The 22,203-nt window shown below is 44.5% G+C and overlaps 1 protein-coding gene across 2 annotated transcripts; it reads left to right on the forward strand.

Annotated features, from left to right (window-relative positions):
* The first annotated feature begins 1,249 nt into the window (after positions 1 to 1,249).
* On the forward strand, positions 1,250 to 21,933 carry EIF2D (eukaryotic translation initiation factor 2D). 2 transcript variants are annotated; one of them, XM_007988674.3, is made up of 15 exons: positions 1,252 to 1,479; positions 2,384 to 2,574; positions 4,301 to 4,384; positions 5,366 to 5,456; positions 8,180 to 8,287; positions 10,468 to 10,721; positions 11,219 to 11,336; positions 13,383 to 13,428; positions 13,853 to 13,956; positions 14,077 to 14,226; positions 14,593 to 14,682; positions 16,472 to 16,567; positions 17,824 to 17,944; positions 19,814 to 19,988; positions 21,730 to 21,933. In XM_007988674.3, the coding sequence occupies exons 1-15, from the start codon at positions 1,424 to 1,426 to the stop codon at positions 21,798 to 21,800; spliced, it is 1,755 nt and encodes a 584-aa protein (XP_007986865.1). In that variant the 5' UTR covers positions 1,252 to 1,423; the 3' UTR covers positions 21,801 to 21,933. The 2 variants fall into 2 exon arrangements, with proteins under 2 accessions (XP_072867658.1, XP_007986865.1); XM_073011557.1 differs by lacking the exon at positions 14,077 to 14,226 and having other exon boundaries at positions 1,250 to 1,479.
* The last annotated feature ends 270 nt before the right edge of the window (positions 21,934 to 22,203 follow it).

Consider the following 22,203-nt stretch of genomic DNA (forward strand, 5'->3'; position numbering starts at 1 on the left):
TGTCTCCAAATAAACAAAATAAAATAAAATAAAGAAAAATATTCAAAAGGCCCTCAAGGTTTTTTTGTTTGCTTTTTGGTATGGAGTCTCACTCTGTTGCCCAAGCTGGGGTGCAGTGGCACGATCTCGGCTCATTGCACCCTCCACCTCCTGGGCTCAAGCGATCCTTCTGCCTCAGCCTCCCCAGGCATGCACCCACCACACCCGGCTGAATTTTTCTTTTTTCTTTTTTTTTTTTTTGAGACGGAGTCTCGCTCTGTCGCCCAGGCTGGAGTGCAGTTGCGCAATCTCGGCTCACTGCAAGCTCCGCCTCCCGGGTTCACGCCATTCTCCTACCTCAGCCTCCCGAGTAGCTGGGACTACAGGCGCCCGCCACTGCGCCCGGCTAATTTTTTTCTATTTTTTTAGTAGAGACGGGGTTTCACCATGGTCTCGATCTCCTGACCTTGTGATCCGCCCGCCTCGGCCTCCCAAAGTGCTGGGATTACAGGCGTGAGCCACCGCGCCCGGCCTGAATTTTTCTTTTCTTTCTTTTCTTTCTTTTTTTTTTTTTTGAGACGGACTTTCACTCTTGTTGCCCAGGCTGGAGTGCAATGGCGCAATCTCGGCTCACCACAACCTCTGCCTCCCGGGTTCAAGCAATTCTCCTGCCTCAGCCTCCCGAGTAGCTGGGATTACAGGCATGCTCCACCATGCCCGGCTAATTTTGTATTTTTAGTAGAGACAGGGTTTCTCCATGTTTGTCAGGCTGGTCTTGAATTCTCGACCTCCGGTGATCCGCCCGCCTCGGCCTCCCAATTATTTTTCTTTTTGTATTATTTATAGAGACGAGGTTTCACCATGTTGCCCAGGCTGGTCTCGAACTTCGGGGCTCAAGCGATTCGCCCGCCTCGGTCCCAAAGTCTGGGATAACAGGCTTGAGCCACGGTGCCCGGCCGAAGCCTGAACTCGTGTTTTTGAGTTCAATTATTTTTGCGGAATTGAACTGAACCGAACCGAATGGAACGGGAGCTTGCAGAGAGGTTCTACGCAAAGCAGTTCCTAAGGTTAATAGAGTGGAAGAAAACAAACAGAACCGCTGTTGGCGTGACCGAGTCGCTGCTGAGTGCCAAACCGGAACTGCTCGCGCAGACGCAGAGCCAGGACCGCTAGGGGACGGGACGGTGGGCAGGGGAGGGGCGTTCCCTGGGCCCTGCCCCTCCCTCCCCTGCTTTAGTTCCAGGCATCGCCACTGGGGGCGGCCGCGGCCTCCCCAGCGGCAGCGGCCACGAAGCTGCGCGGCCCTGGTTTCCAGCCGGGCCCTTTTCGCGGCCGGGCCCCAGCATGGATGCCCTCAGAGCTGTGGGGCTGGCAGCCGCTGCGCCCTCGCTTTCTTGACATTCCCTGACTTCTGTGCTCTCTTCCCCAGGCCACCCCAGCAGACATGTTTGCCAAGGCCTTTCGGGTCAAGTCCAACACGGCCATCAAGGGGTCGGACAGGTGAGGGAGGAAAGGGGCCTGCTCTGCCACCAGAACAACCAGACATCTCTTGGGCCCGGCTGGCCCATAGCCCTCGCTATTCTCGGCCGACATCCTCGGGTGGAGGCCGAGGGGTATGCCAGGGAAGGGACCCCAGGAGGCAAGGGTGGGTTAGACACATTTTGAAGTGAGGATGGAGGGGGACCTGGCTGTCTTTTGGATAGTCTAGTGAGTTTAAAATAAAACGTAGTTAAGTCAGCGTTTACTGACTGCACACTATTTAAGGTGTTGTGGAGAATGCAGAAATGAAGGAATACGGGATTCTTGCCCTCCAAAGAGATTAATACCCCTTGGAAGAGATCGGATGGGATATCAAGAATTAAAAGTATAAGAGAAAAAAATGACTAGTGATTACTTCTGGCAGGAGAGACAGCTGGAAACTGAGGTGGGAGGGAATAAGGCACATGTGGTAAGAAATGTATCTGTTCAGACAGGGTCACAAATGGAGATTGTGTTTGAAATTTTGTAACCAATGCTTTATAGTTGTCTGTAGGTCTCATGGCATAGTTATTTAATCATAAACTGACAGATTTGCGAAGCATATATGAGAAAGGAGTGGGCCCAAGGGCTAGGCATGAAGTCAGGAAGGCAGGGCTGTTTCCTGTGTCAGGCTAACTTGGATTGTGCACTGGGCCTGTTTCCCCACCCATAAAATGGAAAGGCATACCCCAGGAATGAGTGAAAATAGATGACAATGGATGAAAAAGAGTTTAGGATGTTTCGGAAGAGTGTGTGAGACTAGGACATCATAAACCAGGCAATCTTTCTTTTGCCCTTGTGATTTTACAGTGAGCACTTTTGAGTTCTTGATATTTATTAAAAGTCTGTACAGGCAGCATTCACAGTGCTGGTGTGCTTTCTACAGGAGAAAGCTTCGAGCTGATGTGACAACTGCTTTCCCCACCCTTGGAACTGATCAAGTCTCTGAGTTAGTACCTGGAAAGGAGGAACTCAACATTGTGAAGTTGTATGCTTACAAAGGGGATGCAGTGACTGTGTACGTGAGTGGTGGTAACCCCATCCTCTTTGAACTGGAGAAAAATCTGTATCCAACAGGTATGACAACAGGATGAAGATGGCCATTACCATTAGGTAGTTCTTGCCTAACATCTGCTTCTCTCTGTTTCTTCCATTAACCTGTCTTGCATAAAATAAGCAAGCACAAAATCTCCCAATACCATCCCCAAGGATCTTTGTGGACTTAGTGTTCCTAGAATTGAATCTTCCAATTCTAGGATGTAAAAGGTTTTCTCTTATGCAAAACCACTATAGGAGGGGTTAAAAAAGGGCTAACATAGTAAGTAAGGGTGGTTGCAAAGGGAAGTTCTGGATGAAGGAACAGTGGCTGAGAAGTTTACAGTGGGTTGACTAGGGATAGAGCACAGGTCTTGAAAAGCATGGAATTTCAGGGCATGTCTCCATGAGGCGGAGTCTTGCTCTGTTGCCCAGGCTGGAGTGCAGTGGTGTGATCTCGGCTCACTGCAAGCTCTGCCTCCTGGGTTCACACCATTCTGCTGCCTCAGCCTCCCGAATAGCTGGGACTACAGGTGCCTGTCACCACGCCCGGCTAATTTTTTTGTATTTTTTAGTAGAGACGGGGTTTCACTGTGTTAGCCAGGATGGTCTTGATCTCCTGACCTTGTGATCCACCCGCCTTGGCCTCCCAAAATGCTGGGATTACAGGCGTGAGCCACTGCACCCGGCCAAAAATGTATATATTTTTTAGAGACAAGATCTTACTCTGTCACCCAGGCTGAAGGGCAGTGGTGTGATCGTAGCTAACTGTAACCTCAACCTCCTGTGCTCAAGGGATCCTCCCGTCTCAGCCTCCTGTGTAGCTGGGACTACAGGCATATGCTACCGTGTCTGGCTACTTTGAACATTTTTGGTGGAGACAGGGTCTCACTGTGTTGCTCAGGCTGGTCTTGAACTCGAGCTCAAGTGATTTTCCTGCCTCAGTCTCCCAAAGTGTTGGGATTACAGGCATGAGGAGGGTGCCCAGCCTAAAAAATGTTTCTTAAAACTGTCTGTAGCAGGATTTTCCTAAAATACTGAAAAGAGATACTGTAATAGGAATGAAGCTGGATTGATAAGCTACGTATCCAGCTGTTTTCATGATGTTCTTTAACCATATGTCTCACAGGGATTTTTTAGGCTTTGACTGGCTCTCTAGGAATCTTTGCCTTCTCTGTCACAAATCTCAGGGACTCAGTCTCCTTTTCTCTTTTCCATAGCTGCTGACACCTACTTTGTAACTTGGGGCTTTTCATCCTCCAGGGTTGGCTGCAACAGTGCAATGCAATATCCGTAGGCCACTCATGCCCCTGATCTTACGTCCTTGCTGTACCTGAAGACAACCACAATGCTTTTTGACCTAGGGGTTTTTACTGCTAATCACTATGGAAACAGAGGGGATAAAAATGGTAAACATGGGAAAGTTTCCAAATTTTATACAGCTGGCTTCCTGTTCTTAGGCTACTTGCTTCTGAAGCCATAAATAAAAACTTCATTGGTTCTCTGCCCTCACTTTTTTGTCCACTGTGGCCATTTTCTGCTGCTGCAATCCAGGTGCCTCCAAATTTCAAGTGACACTCAGTTTCTTAGGTTTTTTCCTTCCTCAAAAATGAAACCTCTCTGGGCATCCCCTTACAACCTTCTCTTTAGCTTTGAGTTGAGTTTCTTTCCTGTATTCTAATTAAAGCGACCATAGTGTTAGGTTTTTCCATTTCTCGAAAAGATTGGCTTTTTGGTAATAGTGTTTTCTGGATGTCTTTTTGTACAGTGTACACGCTGTGGTCCTATCCTGATCTTCTGCCAACCTTTACAACATGGCCTCTGGTACTCGAGAAACTGGTAGGGGGAGCAGGTAATAGGATTTTCCTATATTCTGGCTATTGGCTGAAACCTACTTAGCAAAAGCCAACTGGTGTAATAAACTTACCTATTCTTGTATTTGTGTGGTTGAAAAATGGAATTTTTTCTCCTGTTCGTTTTATGTTTCTCACTTGGCTGGTTCCACAAGATCTCTGGGCCTCTCTGGCCCTGTTGTAAGGCTTAAATAAGTGTTGTGAAAGTACTTTGTTAGCCACCATGTGCCATACTATAAATCAATAAGCTGAATTTAGGAAACTAGGACAAGACAGATCATGTTATAGGCTACTCAAACTTTTTTTTTTTTTTTTTGAGATGGAATCTCACTCTGTTGCCCAGGCTGGAGTGCAGTGGCGTGATCTCGGCTCACTACAACCTCTGCCTCCCAGGTTCAAGGGATTCTCCTGCCTCAGCCTCCTGAGTAACTGGGATTACAGGAGTGCGCCACCACGCCTGGCTAATTTTTGTATTTTTAGTAGAGACAGGGTTTCACCATGTTGGCCAGGCTGGTCTCGAACTCCTGACCTCAAGTGATCTGCCCCCGCTTGGCCTCCCAGAGTGCTGGGATTACAGGCGTGAGCCACTGCACCTGGCTAAAAGTACCTCTTTTATGTCAGGAGAATGTTAGGAGCTGAGTCTGGAGAGGAAGTGAAGGTTCCCACTTCTGACTTAGAAACCACCATTTGAATAAAAATAAATATCCTGCTATTGGATGGGCGAAGGGGTCATCAAAGGTGTAAGCCACAGGCATAAGGCACTGCACCCAGCCAGGACACTCAAACTCTGTTTGACCTTTAACCCCCTTAGGGGAGAAGGTCTGATACTGAAGTTGCTATTTTTCATTTTTATTGTGAATAACATAGTTGATACCTAATAACTATTTTTTCGTTGAGTGAGTCAGGAAATGATGAAGTAAAACACAGAGTTAGATGGAGGCCAAATGCAGGTTGTGATGTTTTTGTTTTGTTTGTTGCAGATTTGATGCTGCCTGGACTAGTGATGCCCCCTGCTGGTCTGCCTCAGGTACAGAAGGGCGACCTCTGTGCCATTTCCTTGGTGGGGAACAGGTACTGTGCCAGGCAACTGTGCCTTTGGGGGAAAAACTTGTGTAAAAGAGAAGTTGGAGGGGAATAACAGCTTATAAAGCATATGAACAAAAGAGTGAAAGCAAAAATCGGTTTTGGAAGAAGCAGAGTGGGCCAGCAGGGGAATGGCAGCAAACCTATGGGGAGTCCATGCATCTCGGCAGAGTATATTTGCTGTTTGCTGTTGCTGCTCTGTTTTCTTTCAACTTAGCATTTTTATTTTATTTTATTTTATTTTTTTAGATTTACAGAAGAGTTGCAAAGATAGTAGAGTTCTGACATGCTCATTACCCAGCTTCCTCTAATGGTAGCCTCTTACATAACCACAACATAGATTATTACCACCAAGGAATTAACATTGGCAAAGTACTGCTAACTAAACTACAGACTTTATTCATATTTTCTCAGTTTTTTCACTGATGTCTTCTTTCTCTTCACATATCCAATGTAAAATACCAATTTGCATTTAGTCGTCGTGTCTTCTTAGTCCCCGTCTGTTTGTGACCTTTTTTGTTTTTTCGTTGTCTTTCATCACCCTCATGCTTTTTCCCAATATCCATATCATTATCCTCATCTTTTAATTATTTTTGATAGCTTTATTGAGATACAGTTTATATACAGACAGGATCTCACTCTGTTGCTCAGGCTGGTCTCAAACTGTTGGCTTCAAGCGATACTCCTGCCTTGGCCTCCCAAAGAGTTGGGATCACAGGCATGAGCCACTGCGTCTAGCCTCCACTGCTTCTTTTTAAAAATAAGAAGTAATTGTATGAACAACTCTGAAAAATTAAAAGCCCCCTTACCCCACAATCTTTTTCTCCTGGAAATAACCATTATCATTTTGATGTGTGTCCTTCTTGTTGTTGTTCTACACATATATACATGTGCGTATAAAAATACCTGGCTTAGGGTATGTGTGTTTAAAATTCAAACAAAATTATACTGTGTATGTGTTATTTTTTCACTTAATATTGTGTGGACATTTTCTTTTTTTAATTTTCATTTTTAAACTGTTACATCTTAGTATTTAAATGTGGACATTTAAATACTAACTTAATACACATTTAAATTTAACTGTGTGTTAAATAAGAACACACAGATCTGCCAAATCTTTTTACCTGTTGTGTGATGATGGAACAGGCCCCCTCCTGGTGGACATTGAGGTTGCCTCCAATTTGTCTCTATTATAAACAGTTGTCTTATTGATGCCTCTAGGGACACTGTTGCCAGTATTTTTCTAGAGTAGATACTAAAATGCAGAATTGTTAGGTTGAAGATCATGTGTATTTTCTGTTTTCCTACAAACAAGCTGTATCAGTTTTTACACCTACCTGCAGCATATATGGAGCCTATTTCCCTATACTCTCACCAATACTGGATATGATGGGTCATCTTCATTTGTGTTGTCTTAGTGAGTGAAAAATTACATCTTACTATTTTTTTTTTTATGGAGATGACCAAGGTGGACTCATTATTTTGATAGAGTCTCTCTTTGAGAGAGAAGGAAAGAGCGATGGTAGGCATGATAGGGGTCAGTGTTCAAAGTTCTTATTTCTGCTACTCATATTCTTCTATTTTCCTTGAATGCTTTGGAACCAAACACCTAAAAACTTTTGTTTACCTATAGCAGAAATTACAGTTGAAAAGAATGATGATGTTACTGTTTTTCTCCCCCAATATTCTATCTGAGATAGGAGGAAACTATGTAAATGAATATTTGGCCTGTTCACTTTAGCCTTTAGAGTGTATTTGGGGGTGGAGCTGTGGATGGTTTGTGGTGGGGGTAATGATATGAGGGGTTGTTAAAAATACAAGTCATGTTCAAGACTGGAGTTCTCAAGCCATTGACCTTTCAGGGGTAGGTGAGAAAAACCTTTTAAGAACTGGGAAAGAAGCCAGATTCAGATTTTGTGGCAGGAACTGACCTATAGGTACAGTTAGCAGAGCTGCCAGGTGTAAAGTAAGTTCAAGTGTTGGGAACTCTCACTTGGACCCTGGCTACCTTGCCAGGCTTATGTATTATTCCCCCATTATTGTCCAGCTAGTCACCCATCCTTACAGGCAATATCTGATTGATCAATTCTTGAGTAACACTGGGCTAACAGATTTCTCATCTGGGCTTTGGAAGTTTCTGTAGTTACTATATATGTGGTTGTTTTTGATATCCTGGAAACATCCGGTTCTTAGATATGTAGTTACACTGAGCAACCCCGCTTATAAAGTCAACTCAGAAGAAGCTTCTCTAGTTGGCCCCACTGTGTGTCTCTTCCCTCTTCCTTATGGCATCCCTCAGCCTAATTTATCATATATGAATTGCCTCCCCTTTAAACTTCCTTATGGGATGGCTATGACTTCTTTAAGGTAGAGGAGATAATTTATATTTTTGAAATTAATGAAAGGGAACATTAAATATCCTTCCAAGACCTACCTGGATTTAATTCACAGCAGGAATAAAACAAAGGCAGTGATAAAGTCAACAGAGTAGTTCCTAATACAGAATTTTAATGTTTGGTCAAGGGATTTTTGAAAGTAATATTTATAGGTAATCTGAAGAAAACTGAGAGTGGACTGAGTTTGGTTCTCTGATACAAGACCTTCAAATTGGTAACCTTGGTATTTTTACCACATGTGTCAGAAGATGATCCTAACATGTGCCCTTCCCGTAGGCTTTCCCTGACCCTGGTCTCTGGCTTCCTTCTTCTTAGAGCCCCTGTCGCCATTGGAGTCGCAGCCATGTCCACAGCTGAGATGCTCACTTCAGGCCTGAAGGGAAGGGGCTTCTCTGTGCTCCACACTTACCAGGACCACTTGTGGTGGGTACAGAGTTTCTTCTGTTTTACGGAGAACCGGGGCAGCTGGGTAGAGGATGGGGCCTGAGATTCAGGAGTGAGAGTGTTGGTCCTAGCCATGTCTTTAAGCAAGTTGCTAACCCCAGACTTTCATTTCCTTACCAAATATAAAGAAAATATTTTTTCCCCTGCTTGGACAAGTAATGAGAGAGAACTTTATTTTCTAAGTGAATTATAAATCTTAGACCCAAAAGAAGACCTTAGGGATCATCTGCTCTTCTCTCAGTACAGTGATACTCACTTTTTTATAGCCCTGGTCAATCTGGCCCTAGCTGCCATGCACATTTTAGGCATCATGTGGCCCCATGATGAGTGCTTCTGAATCCAAATCACGGCAGGGTAGACCTTTAGATACCAGGATTATAACCTGATTACTTTTATGTTATTCAGATTTCACATTCCAGACTCCTCCTCCTCATGGAAGTAACGCATTCTGACTGTAAAGGTTGCATTCTTGAGACCCGTACCTATTCATTTTCTGGTTATTTTCTTTTCATTTTAGCAAAACAGTAAGCAATGATTTTCTCAAAAAACACATTTAGCCAAGTATTGTGGCCTGTTGATATAGATTCATTCTTATATTTTCTAGCCCAGTCTTGGAATTACTAATTTTTTTTTTTGAGATTGAGTCTTGCTCTGTTGCCCAGGCTGGAGTACAGTGGCTTGATCTCAGCCCACTGCAAGCTCCGCCTCCCAGGTTCATGCCATTCTCCTGCCTCAGCCTCCTGAGTAGCTGGGACCGCAGCCGCCTGCTACCACGCCCGGCTAATTTTTTGTATTTTTAGTAGAGATGGGGTTTCACCGTGTTAGCCAGGATGGTCTCCATCTCCTGACCTCGTGATCCACCCGCCTCGGCCTCCCAAAGTGCTGGGATTACAGGCGTGAGCCACTGCAACTAGCCTTTTTTTTTTTTTTTTGAGATGGAGTTTTGCTCTTGTTGCCCTGGCTGGAGTGCAATGGCGCAATCTCAGCTCACTGCAACCTCTGCCTCTCGGTTCAAGTGATTCTTCTACCTCAGCCTCCCAAGTAGCTGGGATTACAGGCATGTGCCCACAACAGCCAGCTAATTTTTTTGTTTTTAGTAGAGACAGGGTTTCACCATGTTGGCCAGGCTAGTCTCGAACTCCTAACCTCACGTGATCCGCCCATCTAGGCCTCCCAAAGTGCTGAGATTACAGGCGTGAGCCACCACTCCCGGCCAGAGTTATTAATTTTATAAGTACTGTCTGAGCCCTCCTTTGCTGGAGGTACAACCTCATTTTAGCCTGTTTTTAGATATTTGAGGGCTGATGACTGATGTTCTCCTAGCACCTGTTGTTTAGCAGTCCGGGCAACAGCAATCAAGGTCAGGTTGTCTAAGTTATTTTAGCAGCAGCTGCCTTGGTTCTCTCCTTGCACCTTGAAAAAAATATTTATGGTATTTAGCTGATCAGAATAGCCTAAACATACCCTTTGGCTTTACTGTAAACAATACTGAGAAGCCTTGCCATAGCTGTTAGTTAAAACTTAGTTTGATTTGCATAATGTTGGCTAAGATAAAGCTTTTTACTGCTCTGTGTGCTTTGCTATGTGGCATCTCCTTTTTTCCTGTCTTCCTAAGGCTTAGTGGCATAAAACCATGGCAATCTCTGCTTTCCACGTTAGACTGCATTTGATGTAACACAGAAGCCACTGATTTTGCAGGTCCAGGTGTTTGTGTTTTATTACATATGCTGAACCCTGGGTTTGCATTTCACCAAACAGATATTACAGATGCATTCGCGATCTTAATGTTCATATTTAATTCAAATTGGTTTTATTACTAACTCAGATGAAGGGAACATTTTTGGGAGTTTATCTTAAACTCCTTTTTCTTTAATCTTTCTCAGTCTTGGGATGTCTATTAATATTATTATTCTTTTGGGATAGGGAGGAGACAAGATTTATTCTCCCCATTTCAGAGATGAGGAAACTGAGGCATGGAACTTTTGGGGGCCCGGAATTAAAAGTATGCTTGAGATGAAGGCACAGGCTCTCTGCCCCCTCCTGGCCACTCCTGCCTGTTGGCTCTCTGCTGTCTCTGACCTCACTGCTGACTCTTCCATGGCCAGGGTTGGAGAGTATTGAGGCTGCTCCTTTATGTTTCTGACATGAGATTTTTCCAGGCGATCTGGAAACAAGTCCGCTCCACCTTCCATTGCTCCACTGGCCCTGGATTCAGCAGATCTCAGTGAAGAGAAGGGATCTGTCCAGGTGGACTCCACCCTGCAGGGAGACATGAGGCACATGATCCTGGAGGGGGAAGAGGAGAATGGGGAGGCTCACCAGGCATGTGAAGAGAAGTCTCTCTCAGAAGCCCCAGAAGACACCAGCACAGGGGGCCTGAACCAAGACTCCACAGATAGCAAAACGCTTCAAGGTATAACTCTAGGAGGAGAAGAGCCCATCTCCCCACCTCTCAATTTAGGAGCCTGACAAACTCTACTCCACTGCTGACTAGAATGGCCGTTAAGCTCCCAGGGGAGGAGGGGAAGGTCCTTATTTTCTTTGAGGGTGGCGCAGCGGCCCTTTCACATCTTGTGTTTGAGTCCTTTCCACATAAGTCATGTCTTCCTGGGTGCTAATCTGCCCTGGCATTTGCCTGTTTTCAGCTACAAAGCCCTCCAAGGTTTCTTCTGGCTCAGCTTCTCTGGGTGAACACTCCTAACTTGGTGGGACTTTGTGGCTTGACCCCTTCTCTGGGGTCAACCCTCTTGAAAGGCTCAGTGCTCAAGAGAGTCTGGGAGCTTTGGTACCTGGGAATAGGTTCCTTTCAGAGCCAAGGGGGCGAAGTAGGGATGAAGCTGGGGGTCATTTTCTTGTACCAGGTGTTCTGTATCCCTCAGGAAGGATGTGGCTCTTGTCTTTTCCCTGCAGAGCAAATGGATGAGCTGTTACAGCAATGCTTCTTGCATGCCTTGAAGTGCCGAGTCAAAAAGGCTGACCTCCCTTTACTCACCAGCACTTTCCTTGGCAGCCACATGTTCTCCTGCTGGTATGGAAGGCACTGATGTGGGCTGGAGGCCGGGGCCGGGATCTCACGTGTGCTCCTTGGTAGTAGGACAGAATGGGGCCGATGCAGGGACTGGTTGAGGGACATGCTGTGGAAAGAGTGGAGGAGAAGGCTTATCTGACAAATATATTAGTTCCTGGGTTCTAAAAAGTTAATTCTTAGCTTGCTGGGCTGTTAAAACAAAATCTTAAATTTTAGCCAATGAAAGGATATTAAGGACTGGAAAGTTAAAATACCTGAGATTCTGTAAACACTGCCTCTGCCATGGGGGTTCTGGGCAACCTCACAAATCGGGCAGCATGTCCTGTGCAGGAAGTGTCCCAGGGCAGCCTCTTTGTCAGGAAGCTTCTTCTGGAGCATTCAACCTCCTCACACTTCTGAAAAGTATGTCGGGGGGCCACATTAGGTTTTATTAGGAAGAAGAATTGGTGTGAACACCCCGTCCCGGCCCACCCCATCCAAAACACAAGTCACCAGGAGAGGTAGTATTGCATGTGGATAGAACCTGGATTTTGAAGACAGAGCCATCTGGGCTTAACTGCTAGGTCTCCAGGGTGTTCGAGCAAGGTGCATTTTAGCTTGTTACTGGGCTTCTCTGGGTCCTAATTTCTAATAATCATGGGATTGCTGTAAAGATTACATAACCTGAAATATAATAAGCATTCAGTAAATACTATCATGTCAGGAGGTTTGCTTATTGATTTTTACCCTGAGATTGAATTTATTTATTTATTTATTTATTTTTTGTTTTGAGATACAGTTTCACTCTGTCACCCAGGCTGGAATGCAGTGGCGTAATCTCAGCTCACTGCAACCCCTGCCTCCGAAGTTCAAGAGATTCTCCTGCCTCAGCCTTCCTGAGTGGCTGGGATTATAGCCACATGCCACCATACCCAGCTAATTTTTGTATTTTTAGTATTGATGGGGTATCACCATGTTGCCCAGGCTGGTCTTGAACTCCTAACCTCAAGTGATCCGCCTGCCTCAGCCTCCCAAAGTGCTGGGATTACAGGCGTGAGCCACTGTTGCCAGCCTGAATTTATTTCTTTTTGAGAATCTGGCTGTGATTTTTAAAAAATTTCTTAATGTAATGTCTTCCCATTTATATTTGGGCATCTTTAAGCTATCCTGTATAAGTGTGGTGTCTGGGGTGTGTGGAGGGATACTTGGTAATCTGTCCTGACTTTCTTGGGTTGCAGATACAGGGTCAAGGGGGCCCCTTCTCTGTAGGATAAGATCCTGGGGTAGATTCTAGAAGGACTCCTCAAGAATCCACTGCTACTGCATGTCATGTTTTGAGAGAAGATGTAAGTTCTGGAGAGAGGAAAAGATCATAGCTTTTATCAGGAATGTCCCCTCCAAAACTAATTGCTGTAGCGCAGGGGTCAGCACGTTTTTCTGTAAAGGGCCAGATAGTAAATATGAGTATTTTCAGTTTTGCAGGTCATACCATCTCTGTTGCAACTACTTGATGCTGCCATTGTAGCACTAATGTGACCATAGACAGTAGATAATTAGTTGACCAGACCTGACCCCAGGCTGCGGCTTGCTGGGCCCCACTCCAGGCCTGGCTGCCCACAGTGTGAGTTTGCTGTTGCAACTTTGGAGGCCACAGAAGGTTGTCTGGTGTGGAAGGAATCTAAGGTTGTATCCAATGCAGTAGCCACTGGCCACATGTCACTATTTTCAGCTTAAATTAATTTAAAGTAAATAAAATTTAAAATTCAGTTCCCTTGGTCACAGTCACACTTCAAGTGCTTACTACCCACATGTGGCTAATGGCTGCCCTGTTAGATAACACAGAGAACATTCCACATCTGTGAAAAGTTCTGTTGAACAGCACTGATTTAGAATGTCCCATAGTCTGTGCCCCTCTCTGATGTCACCCCTGGGCAGACAGTTCTGGCACAGTGGCCTCTCTCGGAAGGTAGGGGAGGAAGGCTGAGGAAAAAGGCCCTCCTCTCAGTGTCAGGCAGGTCCCAGCATGACCGCTCGTTAGCTTAACTTGCCTTTTCTGTCTGCCATCAGCCCCGAAGGACGACAACTGGACATAAAGAAGTCAAGCTACAAAAAGGTAAGCAAGGATCTTCTTTGCAGACCCCATGCAGAGAGTTGTGTAGGGGCACATATGACATAAGCCAGATAGACACTGGGGAAGTCCTGTGTACCGGGCTCAGGCTAGAATTAAGCTTTTTGACTCATATAAGGGGGAAGAAAGAAACTCTCTCTGGGCTGAAGCAGTTGGTGGCACCCACTCTCCTTTCCCCTTTGATCCCTTTATATCTGATTAGAGTTCTGAACGGCCTCACTAATTAGTCTCTAGCAGCTTCTTGCTCCCTGACCCTCAGGTTGGGGGCCTCCCAGTTCCTGGTTGATGAAGGCAGGGGCTGTCTCATATCCCTGCACAGTCCCTGCCTAGCTCACTCTGGCACATCCTGGGTGCTCAGTATGTGTGTGCAATCAATGAAGTCCCCTACCACTGGCCCTCTCTCCCTTAGCTCTCTAAGTTCCTGCAGCAAATGCAGCAGGAGCAGATTATACAGGTGAAGGAGCTGAGCAAAGGGGTGGAGAGCATTGTGGCTGTGGACTGGAAACACCCGAGGTGAGTGCAGGGGGCCTGTCACTGTAGCCCAGCTGGCCCCAGGGCACCTGGGCCATGGACTGGGGATTGCTGAGATGCTAGTATAAAATGTGTTTTTTCTTTCCTTCTGCTGGGTTTTAGGATTACATCTTTCGTCATACCCGAGCCCTCCCCGACCTCCCAGACTATCCAGGAGGGTAGCAGGGAACAGCCCTATCACCCTCCAGATATAAAACCCCTCTACTGTGTCCCAGCCAGCATGACCCTGCTCTTCCAGGAGTCTGGCCACAAGTGAGTTTTTGGAGAGCAGCCCTTCTCTGCCTGCTTGGTGTTCTGGCCTACAGTTCCTCTCAACCTGAGTAGTGCTCTTTTGCAACTGGCAAAACCTGCTCTGCCCCTGTTCCCTTCTCCAAAATCCAGCTTCCAGCCTCCTTCCCTGGGCAAGTTCCTCTGGACTAAATGAACGAGTAGGTCTTAACCTTTTCTGCCTGTAATTATTCTTCACATGGTCATGCTCACTTCAGTCAGGAAAAGGGAAGAAACTAGAGGCCGAAAGCTAAGGAGAGTCCCGTGCTCAGCAGAGAGTGAGTCTGGGCATCTACATTTTGTCTCATGGCACAGCATGAACTAACCCCTGGGTCACTTCTCCTCACCTAGGAAGGGGAGCTTTCTGGAGGGCAGTGAGGTCCGAACGATCATCATTAACTACGCCAAGAAAAATGACCTGGTTGATGCAGACAACAAAAAGTGAGTGCATAAGAAGCACTAGATCTGTCTTATTGGGTCTTTGTCTTTAGCAGACATAGACACATTTGGGGAGGGAGAATAGAAAACCATAGCATCTTGGAGGTAATTAAGACCAGTGGTTTCCAAACCATGGGCTGTGGACACTCAGAGTTATTGTCTGGGGTGTTCAGATCCATGTATACTATCAACATTGACTACGGACTAGGTAAATATTCTCTCACAAATACCCATGAATCATCTTTAATTGGCTATTGTGAGGAATAAAATGTAAGCTTACAAAGAATTTACTGAAGTCATAGCATTTGGTATTTATTTTTATTGATATTTGTACATATTTATGGGGTGCATGTGGTATTTTGTTACATGCACAGAATGTATAATAATCAAGACAGGGTATTTAGGGTATCATCACCTCGAGTATTTACCATTTCTATGTGCTGAGAACATTTTAAGTCCTCTCTTCTAGCTATTTTGACATACACAATACATTGTTAACTACAGTCACCTTACTCTGCTCTCAAAGATTAAACTTATTTCTTCTGTCTAACTGTATGTTTGTACCCATTATGGTATTATTTTCTTAAAAGGGGATACAGATGGTAAACTACCAGATGAAGAGAGTTCCATTGATTGTTTTTTACTTTAATGGCCAGGCACTGTGGCTCGTGTCTGTAATCCCAACATTTTTGTAGGTCAAGGCAGGAGGATCACGTGAGGCCAGGGGTTTGAGACCCACCTGAGCAGCATGATGAAACTCTGTCTCTACGAAAAATACAAAAATTAGCCAGGCCTGGTAGGGCATGCCTGCAGTCTCAGCCACTTGGGAGGTTGAGGTGGGAGGATTGCTTGAGCCCAAGAGGTTGAGGCTGCAGTGAGCAATGATCTTGCCACTATGCTGTAGCCTGGGTGACGTAGTGAAACCACATCTTAAAAAAAAATTTTTTTTTTCACTTTTAAAAAAATCATCATGATAAAAAGTTGAGACATACCAGCTTAATCTAATACCTTCATTTTATTTTATGTTTTATTTTTATTTTTGAGATGGAGTTTTGCTCTTGTTGCCCAGGCTGGAGTGCAATGGTACAATCTCTGCTCACTGCAACCTCTGCCTCCCAGGTTCAAGCGATTCTTCTGCCGCAGCCTCCCAAGTAGCTGGGATTACAGGGATGTGCCACCACACCCAGCTAACTTTTGTATTTTTAGTAGAGACGGGGTTTCACCATGTTGGCCAGGTTGGTCTCGAACTCCTGACCTCAAGTGATCCACCCGTCAGGCCTCCCAAAGTGCTGGGATTACAGGTATGGTGAGCCACCGTGCCCGGCCTAATTTTTGTATTTTTAGTAGAGATGGGGTTTTACCATGTTGGCCAGGCTGGTCTTGAACTTCTGACCTCAGGTGATCCTCTCTCCTCAGCCTCCCAAAGTGCTGGGATTACAGGTGTGAGCCACTGCACCTGGCCAACACCTTCATTTTAAAGATCTCCACTTCTTTCTTCCTCACTAGCCAGTTGTGATGCTAAGCTTAGAAAGCTTTGTTTACATGCTTAGTAGCTAAGGCTTCTGATCTTCAAATTTATCCCATCTCACTTTCCCTTCCACCTCCTGCTTTTCCTAGGAAAGCATATGTGTACCTCCCACCCATAAGGTACATTGCCTTTTGGACTTTGGGCCCATAATTGATTCATATCCTGAATGTCTATAAAGGCCATGTGAGAGATGAATCCTGAGTTAGCCTTCAGGTCAGAAGGGACAAGTCTAGGATTTCTTCATTGCCTCTTCTTTCCCTTTAGTCTTGTGAAATTGGATCCCATCCTATGTGACTGCATCTTAGAGAAAAATGAACAGCATACTGTCTTGAAGCTTCCATGGGACAGTCTTCTGACCAGGTAACGGGCATTGGCAGTCCCTCTCCAACTTTTCCATCCCCTCCCCTTAATATCAATCACATTGAACTTTAATACTGTCACTATCTTAGCCTTTGATTTTCTTTCTGTAATTCATACCAAGTCAGTCTACATAAACACAGGCTTGAGGAACTATGATTTGGGGGATCTTTGGAACAATTTGAGCCAATATGACATAGAAGAACTTGAAAGGAAGAACAAAAAGGAACACTAATTAAAAATAAGAACTTCAGGCAGGCCTAGTGGTGCATGCCTGTAGTCCCAGCACTTTGGGAGGCAAAGGCAGTAGGATGGCTTGGGCCCAGGAGGTGGAGGCTGCATTAAGCCATGTTCCCATCACTGCACCCCAGCCTGGGTGACAAGATGAGACCCTGTCTCAAAAAAAGAACTTACTCTGTTAAAGTGAGGGCATTTAAAAAAATAAAAAATAAGAACTTCAATAAGATGCAGAAGCAAAAGAAGGCTGGGGAAAACTGTCTTAAAGTCTTTAAAGGAAAAATGTTTAATATTCCTTGTTTTCCACGTAACTGAAAATAGTTTATTATCAGGAGTCAGCAAACTACAGCCCATGGGTCAAATCTGGCCTGCCATCTGTTTTTGTAAATAAAGTTTTATTGGAACACAACCATATCCATTTATGTGTTGTCTGTGCGCTGGTTTTGTGCTATAATGGCAGAACTGAGTAGTTGTAAGAGACCAGGTGACTGCCAAAAAAACGAAAATACTTACTGTCTAGCCCTTTATAGAAAAAGTTTATTGATCCTGATATATGTGATAGCAAGAGAAAACTTGGTTAGATAAAAGGTAGAAACTCCTTGTGGTAAAAGTGGTCTATAAAACATGTCAGAAATGTGAAGCAGCACTCGCAGGCAATAGGCTGCGTAAGGCACATTCTTGAGACAGGTAGTAGCCTCCACAAGGCAGACAGGGCAGATTCTCAAAAGGCCAGGTCAGTGGACTGTTTCCAGGGGCTCAAGTCACTGATGTTCCCATCTTTGAATCAGTGGGTGTCAACCTTGGCTGTACTTTAGGGAGCTTTAAAAAATATGTAGCCCTGGTCAGAGATACAGATTTCATTGATCTGGCTGCAGCTCCCTAGGGATTTGAATAATTCTAATATGCAACCAAGGTTGTGAACCTTCAATTTCAGCCTACATCTAACTGCCTGCTGGTAGTGGGGTATGAGGAAATGGTTCCTGTTGGCTTTATCAGTTTGCAACTCATAACTTCTGTTTCAGGTGTTTGGAAAAATTACAGCCTGCCTATCAAGTGACCTTTCCCGGACAAGAGCCCATTGTGAAGAAAGGGAAAATCTGTCCAATTGACATCACCCTAGCACAAAGAGCTTCCAATAAAAAGGTAATTTACAAAGTTCAAGGATGGTGATGTAATGTTCTTGCCAAGTTCTGGTCTCCCTAATGTGATTGGAGGTTTTAGATCGGCCTCAAACACATCAAAGATTTTTTATGAAACGTGTTTATGTGCCTGGGCTGGGCTCTGTATGAAATAGGTAAAGCTGACCCCGCTCACTCTAGGATTTTGTTCTAGGAAACTTGCTAGAGCCTGGTTCCAAAAGTAAACAAGATTTTATTTTTATTTTTTTCTTAGAACTATGTTATGGGCATTCAGCTCTCACATATTCTTTTACCTCTTAGGCCTTACTCAATGAAAATAACTTGTAAAACACTTGCTGAAGGAACTGAGTGTGTTTAGTTTGGTAACACAAAGTTGGAGGGAACCAGTGACATCTCTCCTCAAATACGTGCAGAGCTGTCCCCTGGCAAAGTAGTGCCCTTATTCTATATGCCTTGAAAAGACAGAAATAGGTTATTGGGTGGAAATTCCAAGAAAACAGAGTTGAGTTCAAAATAAAGAACTTTGTAGTAGTGTACAGTTATGAGCATGGGCTTTGGATAGGACTGGGTTCAAATGCAGCCATTGCCTCACTGCCTGACCTTGAGTGTGTTACTGCATCTCTTTTTGTCTGAGTTTTACTCTGTGAAAAATGGGGATAATACCTCGCTGGTAAGGCATTTTGAGGATCAAATAAAGCTGAAGCACTTAGAATGTACTTGGCATATAAATACTTGTTTCTCAATAATTGAGAACCAGTAATGATAACCTTTATAATAATTAGTAATAGTCACTATTTATTGAGTTTAATTATGTGCCAGACACCAAACTAAATAATTTTCATATATATAGTTTATTTAAACACTAATTTTCTGTTAATAATGACAAATAGAATTGTCCAAAATTGAAATTGGTGCTTCATAAAATAGTGAATTTTTTTCTGGAGAGTCTGCAAACAAAGATTAGGCACTTGTTGGGGGAGGATGTAGTTGGGGGGTCATGCATCAGGTGGGCAGTTGGAAGAGATACATCCTCTAACGTCTTACTGATTCTAAGATTTTCTGGGTCTGGAGCCCATTGACAAGCATAAGTCTAGTTGGAGCTTTTATAGTCTTTATTGATAGTAGTCATCCCTCACACACCCCTGATAGTAATACACTTTACCATCTGTAGTTATGAATGAGAATTTGTTTTAAAGCAACAAGGAGGAGAACTGTGATATTTTAAAAGCACTAATATTTTTCTTTTTTATCTCAAAGTCACATACTTGTCATTTGTGAAGTTGAGTAACAGAAAAATGCATGTGGTGTTGACTAGATTCTTGATATTAAGAAACTATTGTTGTTAATTTATTTTTAGATGTGATGATGGTTTTGTTTTTATGTTTAAATGAGTCTTATCTTTTGGAGATACATACTGAAATATTTATAGATGAAATGATCTGATGTCTGGGGAGTTTTGCTTTAAAGTAATAGAGGAGTAGGGAGTAGACAGGGATATAGATGGATCAAGGTTGGCCATGAGTTGATAATCGTTGAAACTGGTGATAGGTACATGTGGGTTTATATACTATTCTGCTTTCATTTATGTTTTAAATTCTCCAAATAAAAAAACTTTTTTAAAAAAGGTAGACATTCTATGTGATACAGAGAGTGTCTGTCCCTCTAAATATATAACACATGTATTGGATGGGGTAAAGAGAATCAATTTAGAAGAACAAAAATAAGTTATTTGGATTAAAAAATTACTAGGGTTATAGGAAAGGTGAACCATCAGAGAACATGAGCTGAGGAGGCTGCTGAGGCTCTGGAAGACCCTCTGGAGGGAAGGGAATGCAGTCACCACCGTCAGTCTCTGTCCCCACTGTCCCCCCAGGTGACCGTGGTCCGGAACTTGGAGGCCTATGGTCTGGACCCATACTCAGTGGCTGCCATCCTTCAGCAGCGATGCCAGGCTAGCACCACCGTCACTTCTGCCCCTGGGGCCAAGGACAGCCTTCAGGTGCAAATCCAGGGAAACCAGGTCCACCACCTCGGCTGGCTATTGCTTGGTGAGCATCCCCTCTGAAGAGTGGAGGCGTTGGTCTAGCTCAGCAAAGACCTTCCTGCCAACTCAACTTGCATAATACACATACACACACACTCTTTCTCTCTCCATTTAGATTTTAGCGGCCAGCAAGAAGATGGAACCAATGTTTGAATCAGATCCTTTGGCTCCTTTGAAATTCAATGTTTTCTTTTCCACCATTAGAGTAGTTTTCTTCCTGGTTGGTCCCTTTTTATAAAACATTTGGCGAGCACCCAAACTTTTGTGCTAGGTCCATTGTTGGGGTTTTTGCAGGCATCTCTCTTAATCATAATGATGTCGCAGAGCTGTTACCTGTTTTGCAGATGAGGAAACTGAGGCCCAGAGAGGTTCTGTGCCTTGCCCTGAGATGATCTGACTCTTGAGTGATACAGCTGGGCACGGAACTTTTTTAGACTCCAGAGTCTAAGTTCTTTTTTTTTTTTTTTGAGATGGAATCTCGCTCTGTCACCCAGGCTGGAGTGCAGTGGCATAATCTTGGCTCACTGCACTCACTGCAGCCTCTGCCTTCTGGGTTCCAGTGATTCCCCTGCCTCAGCCTCCAAAGTAGCTGGGATTATAGGTGCATGCCACCATGGCCAGCTAATTTTTGTATTTTTAGTAGATACAGGGTTTCACCATATTGGCCAGGCCAGTCTTGAACTCTTGACCTCAGGTGATCCACCTGCCTCAGCTTCCCAAAGTGCTGGGATTACAGGTGTGAGCCACCATGCCTGGCTTAAAGCCTAAGTTCTTTCTACTAACTCTGGGTAGCCCAGCCTCCAGTTTGTCCTCACTTCAAACCAGCCTTCACATCTCTGCCTGAGTCAGCTTTCTTAAACAAATATGATCACATCACTCCCTTCTAAAAAACTTTGTATGCCTCTTCAATGGCTTCAGAATTAACTCCTAAGCTCAATAAACAAGACCCTCCCAGCCTGACCCTGGCCTTACCCCAGCCTTCCCTGCAGGCTCTCTCTGGCAGCTCCTACACCCACGGCAGGCAGCAGCCGTCCTGGTCTCCTTGCAGTTCCCCAGATTCTCCTTGCATGTTCACCCACATATGCTTCCACCTGGGCTATCCCCTTGCCTAGGATGCCTTCCCACGCCTAAGCCCACCTGACCTCAGAGGCTCACTGGCCCAGCCCAGGGGTCCTGCGAGACCTGTCCCTAAGTTAGCATTTTAAACATTGCTAATGTAGCACTTTCCAATTGTGTTTATATTTCTGGTTAATGTCTGCAGCTTGGCTAATTTTTTCTAATGTCTGAACCTCCTGCCAGACTGAGCTGCATGAGCCAGAAGCCTTGCCTTTTTCATCCTCAGGGCCTGCATATAGTAAGTGCTCATTTAGGCAAATGTATTCCATGGCCTATGGCATGTTACTTCTAGACATGTTAACTTCTAGAATTGAGCCCCTTTATGTGAATAACCCCATAGGAGGTACTGAGAAGAAATGTTATGAGGAAGAGAGAGGAGCACAGACTGAACAGACACATTCTCTCTCGTGAAAAAATTTTAAACACCTGAAATACACCCAGAAAGTAGCTCTCAGTGTGAAAATTTCAGAAATATACACATCAGCCTTGAGGTATAGGCATAAGTGGTCAGTCCCGAAGTTGAGTTTGAGCTGGGTGGAATGGCACTGTGAGACAACGGGGACTGGTGGAGGGCCAGCTGGGGAGCCAGGTCATGCTCCGCTGAGGAGTGTGTGCTTTTTGGATTGTAGAAGAGTATCAGCTCCCTCGAAAACACATCCAAGGTCTAGAAAAGGCCCCCAAACCTGGCAAGAAGAAGTGACAGACTCTTTTGTCTCACGTGGTGGATCCGTTGGAAATCCAAGCTCTGGGCTGGTAATTTTTATGAACATTTTCAGCTTTTGCAAATACAAAATATAATTCTTTACAAAAATAAATTTTTATTCTAATCTAAATATGACTTCCCTCTGTTTCCTCCACTTAGCTAAAATGTTGTACTAATTTTTGAAGTCGGGAGTATTCTAAATGGACAGAAGAGGCCATGGTGGCTGCCTTTCTGCCCATGTGGTTTCAATGATTTCATTCCTTCCCTGCTTTGCAGGCAGGCCAACCCATTCAGAGTTCTGGCAGGTGGGGCCTTCCGCTTTTTAAACTCCTACCAAATATCCTACTGCCTAATTAACTTCCTAGTCCCAAAATAGTTCCTTCTCATCTCAAAGGGTTAG

Source organism: Chlorocebus sabaeus, chromosome 25, assembly GCF_047675955.1.
Source record: "Chlorocebus sabaeus isolate Y175 chromosome 25, mChlSab1.0.hap1, whole genome shotgun sequence".
Taxonomy (NCBI): domain Eukaryota; kingdom Metazoa; phylum Chordata; class Mammalia; order Primates; family Cercopithecidae; genus Chlorocebus; species Chlorocebus sabaeus.

What these genes read in the sequence shown, in the direction of transcription:
- EIF2D (XM_007988674.3), top strand. Translation starts at nt 1,424, where the DNA reads ATGTTTGCCAAGGCCTTTCGGGTCAAGTCCAACACGGCCATCAAGGGG. An exon ending in GTTGATGCAGACAACAAAAA is followed by an intron (nt 14,683 to 16,471) that starts GTGAGTGCATAA and finishes CTTTCCCTTTAG; the next exon opens with TCTTGTGAAATTGGATCCCA. An exon ending in AAAGAGCTTCCAATAAAAAG is followed by an intron (nt 17,945 to 19,813) that starts GTAATTTACAAA and finishes CTGTCCCCCCAG; the next exon opens with GTGACCGTGGTCCGGAACTT.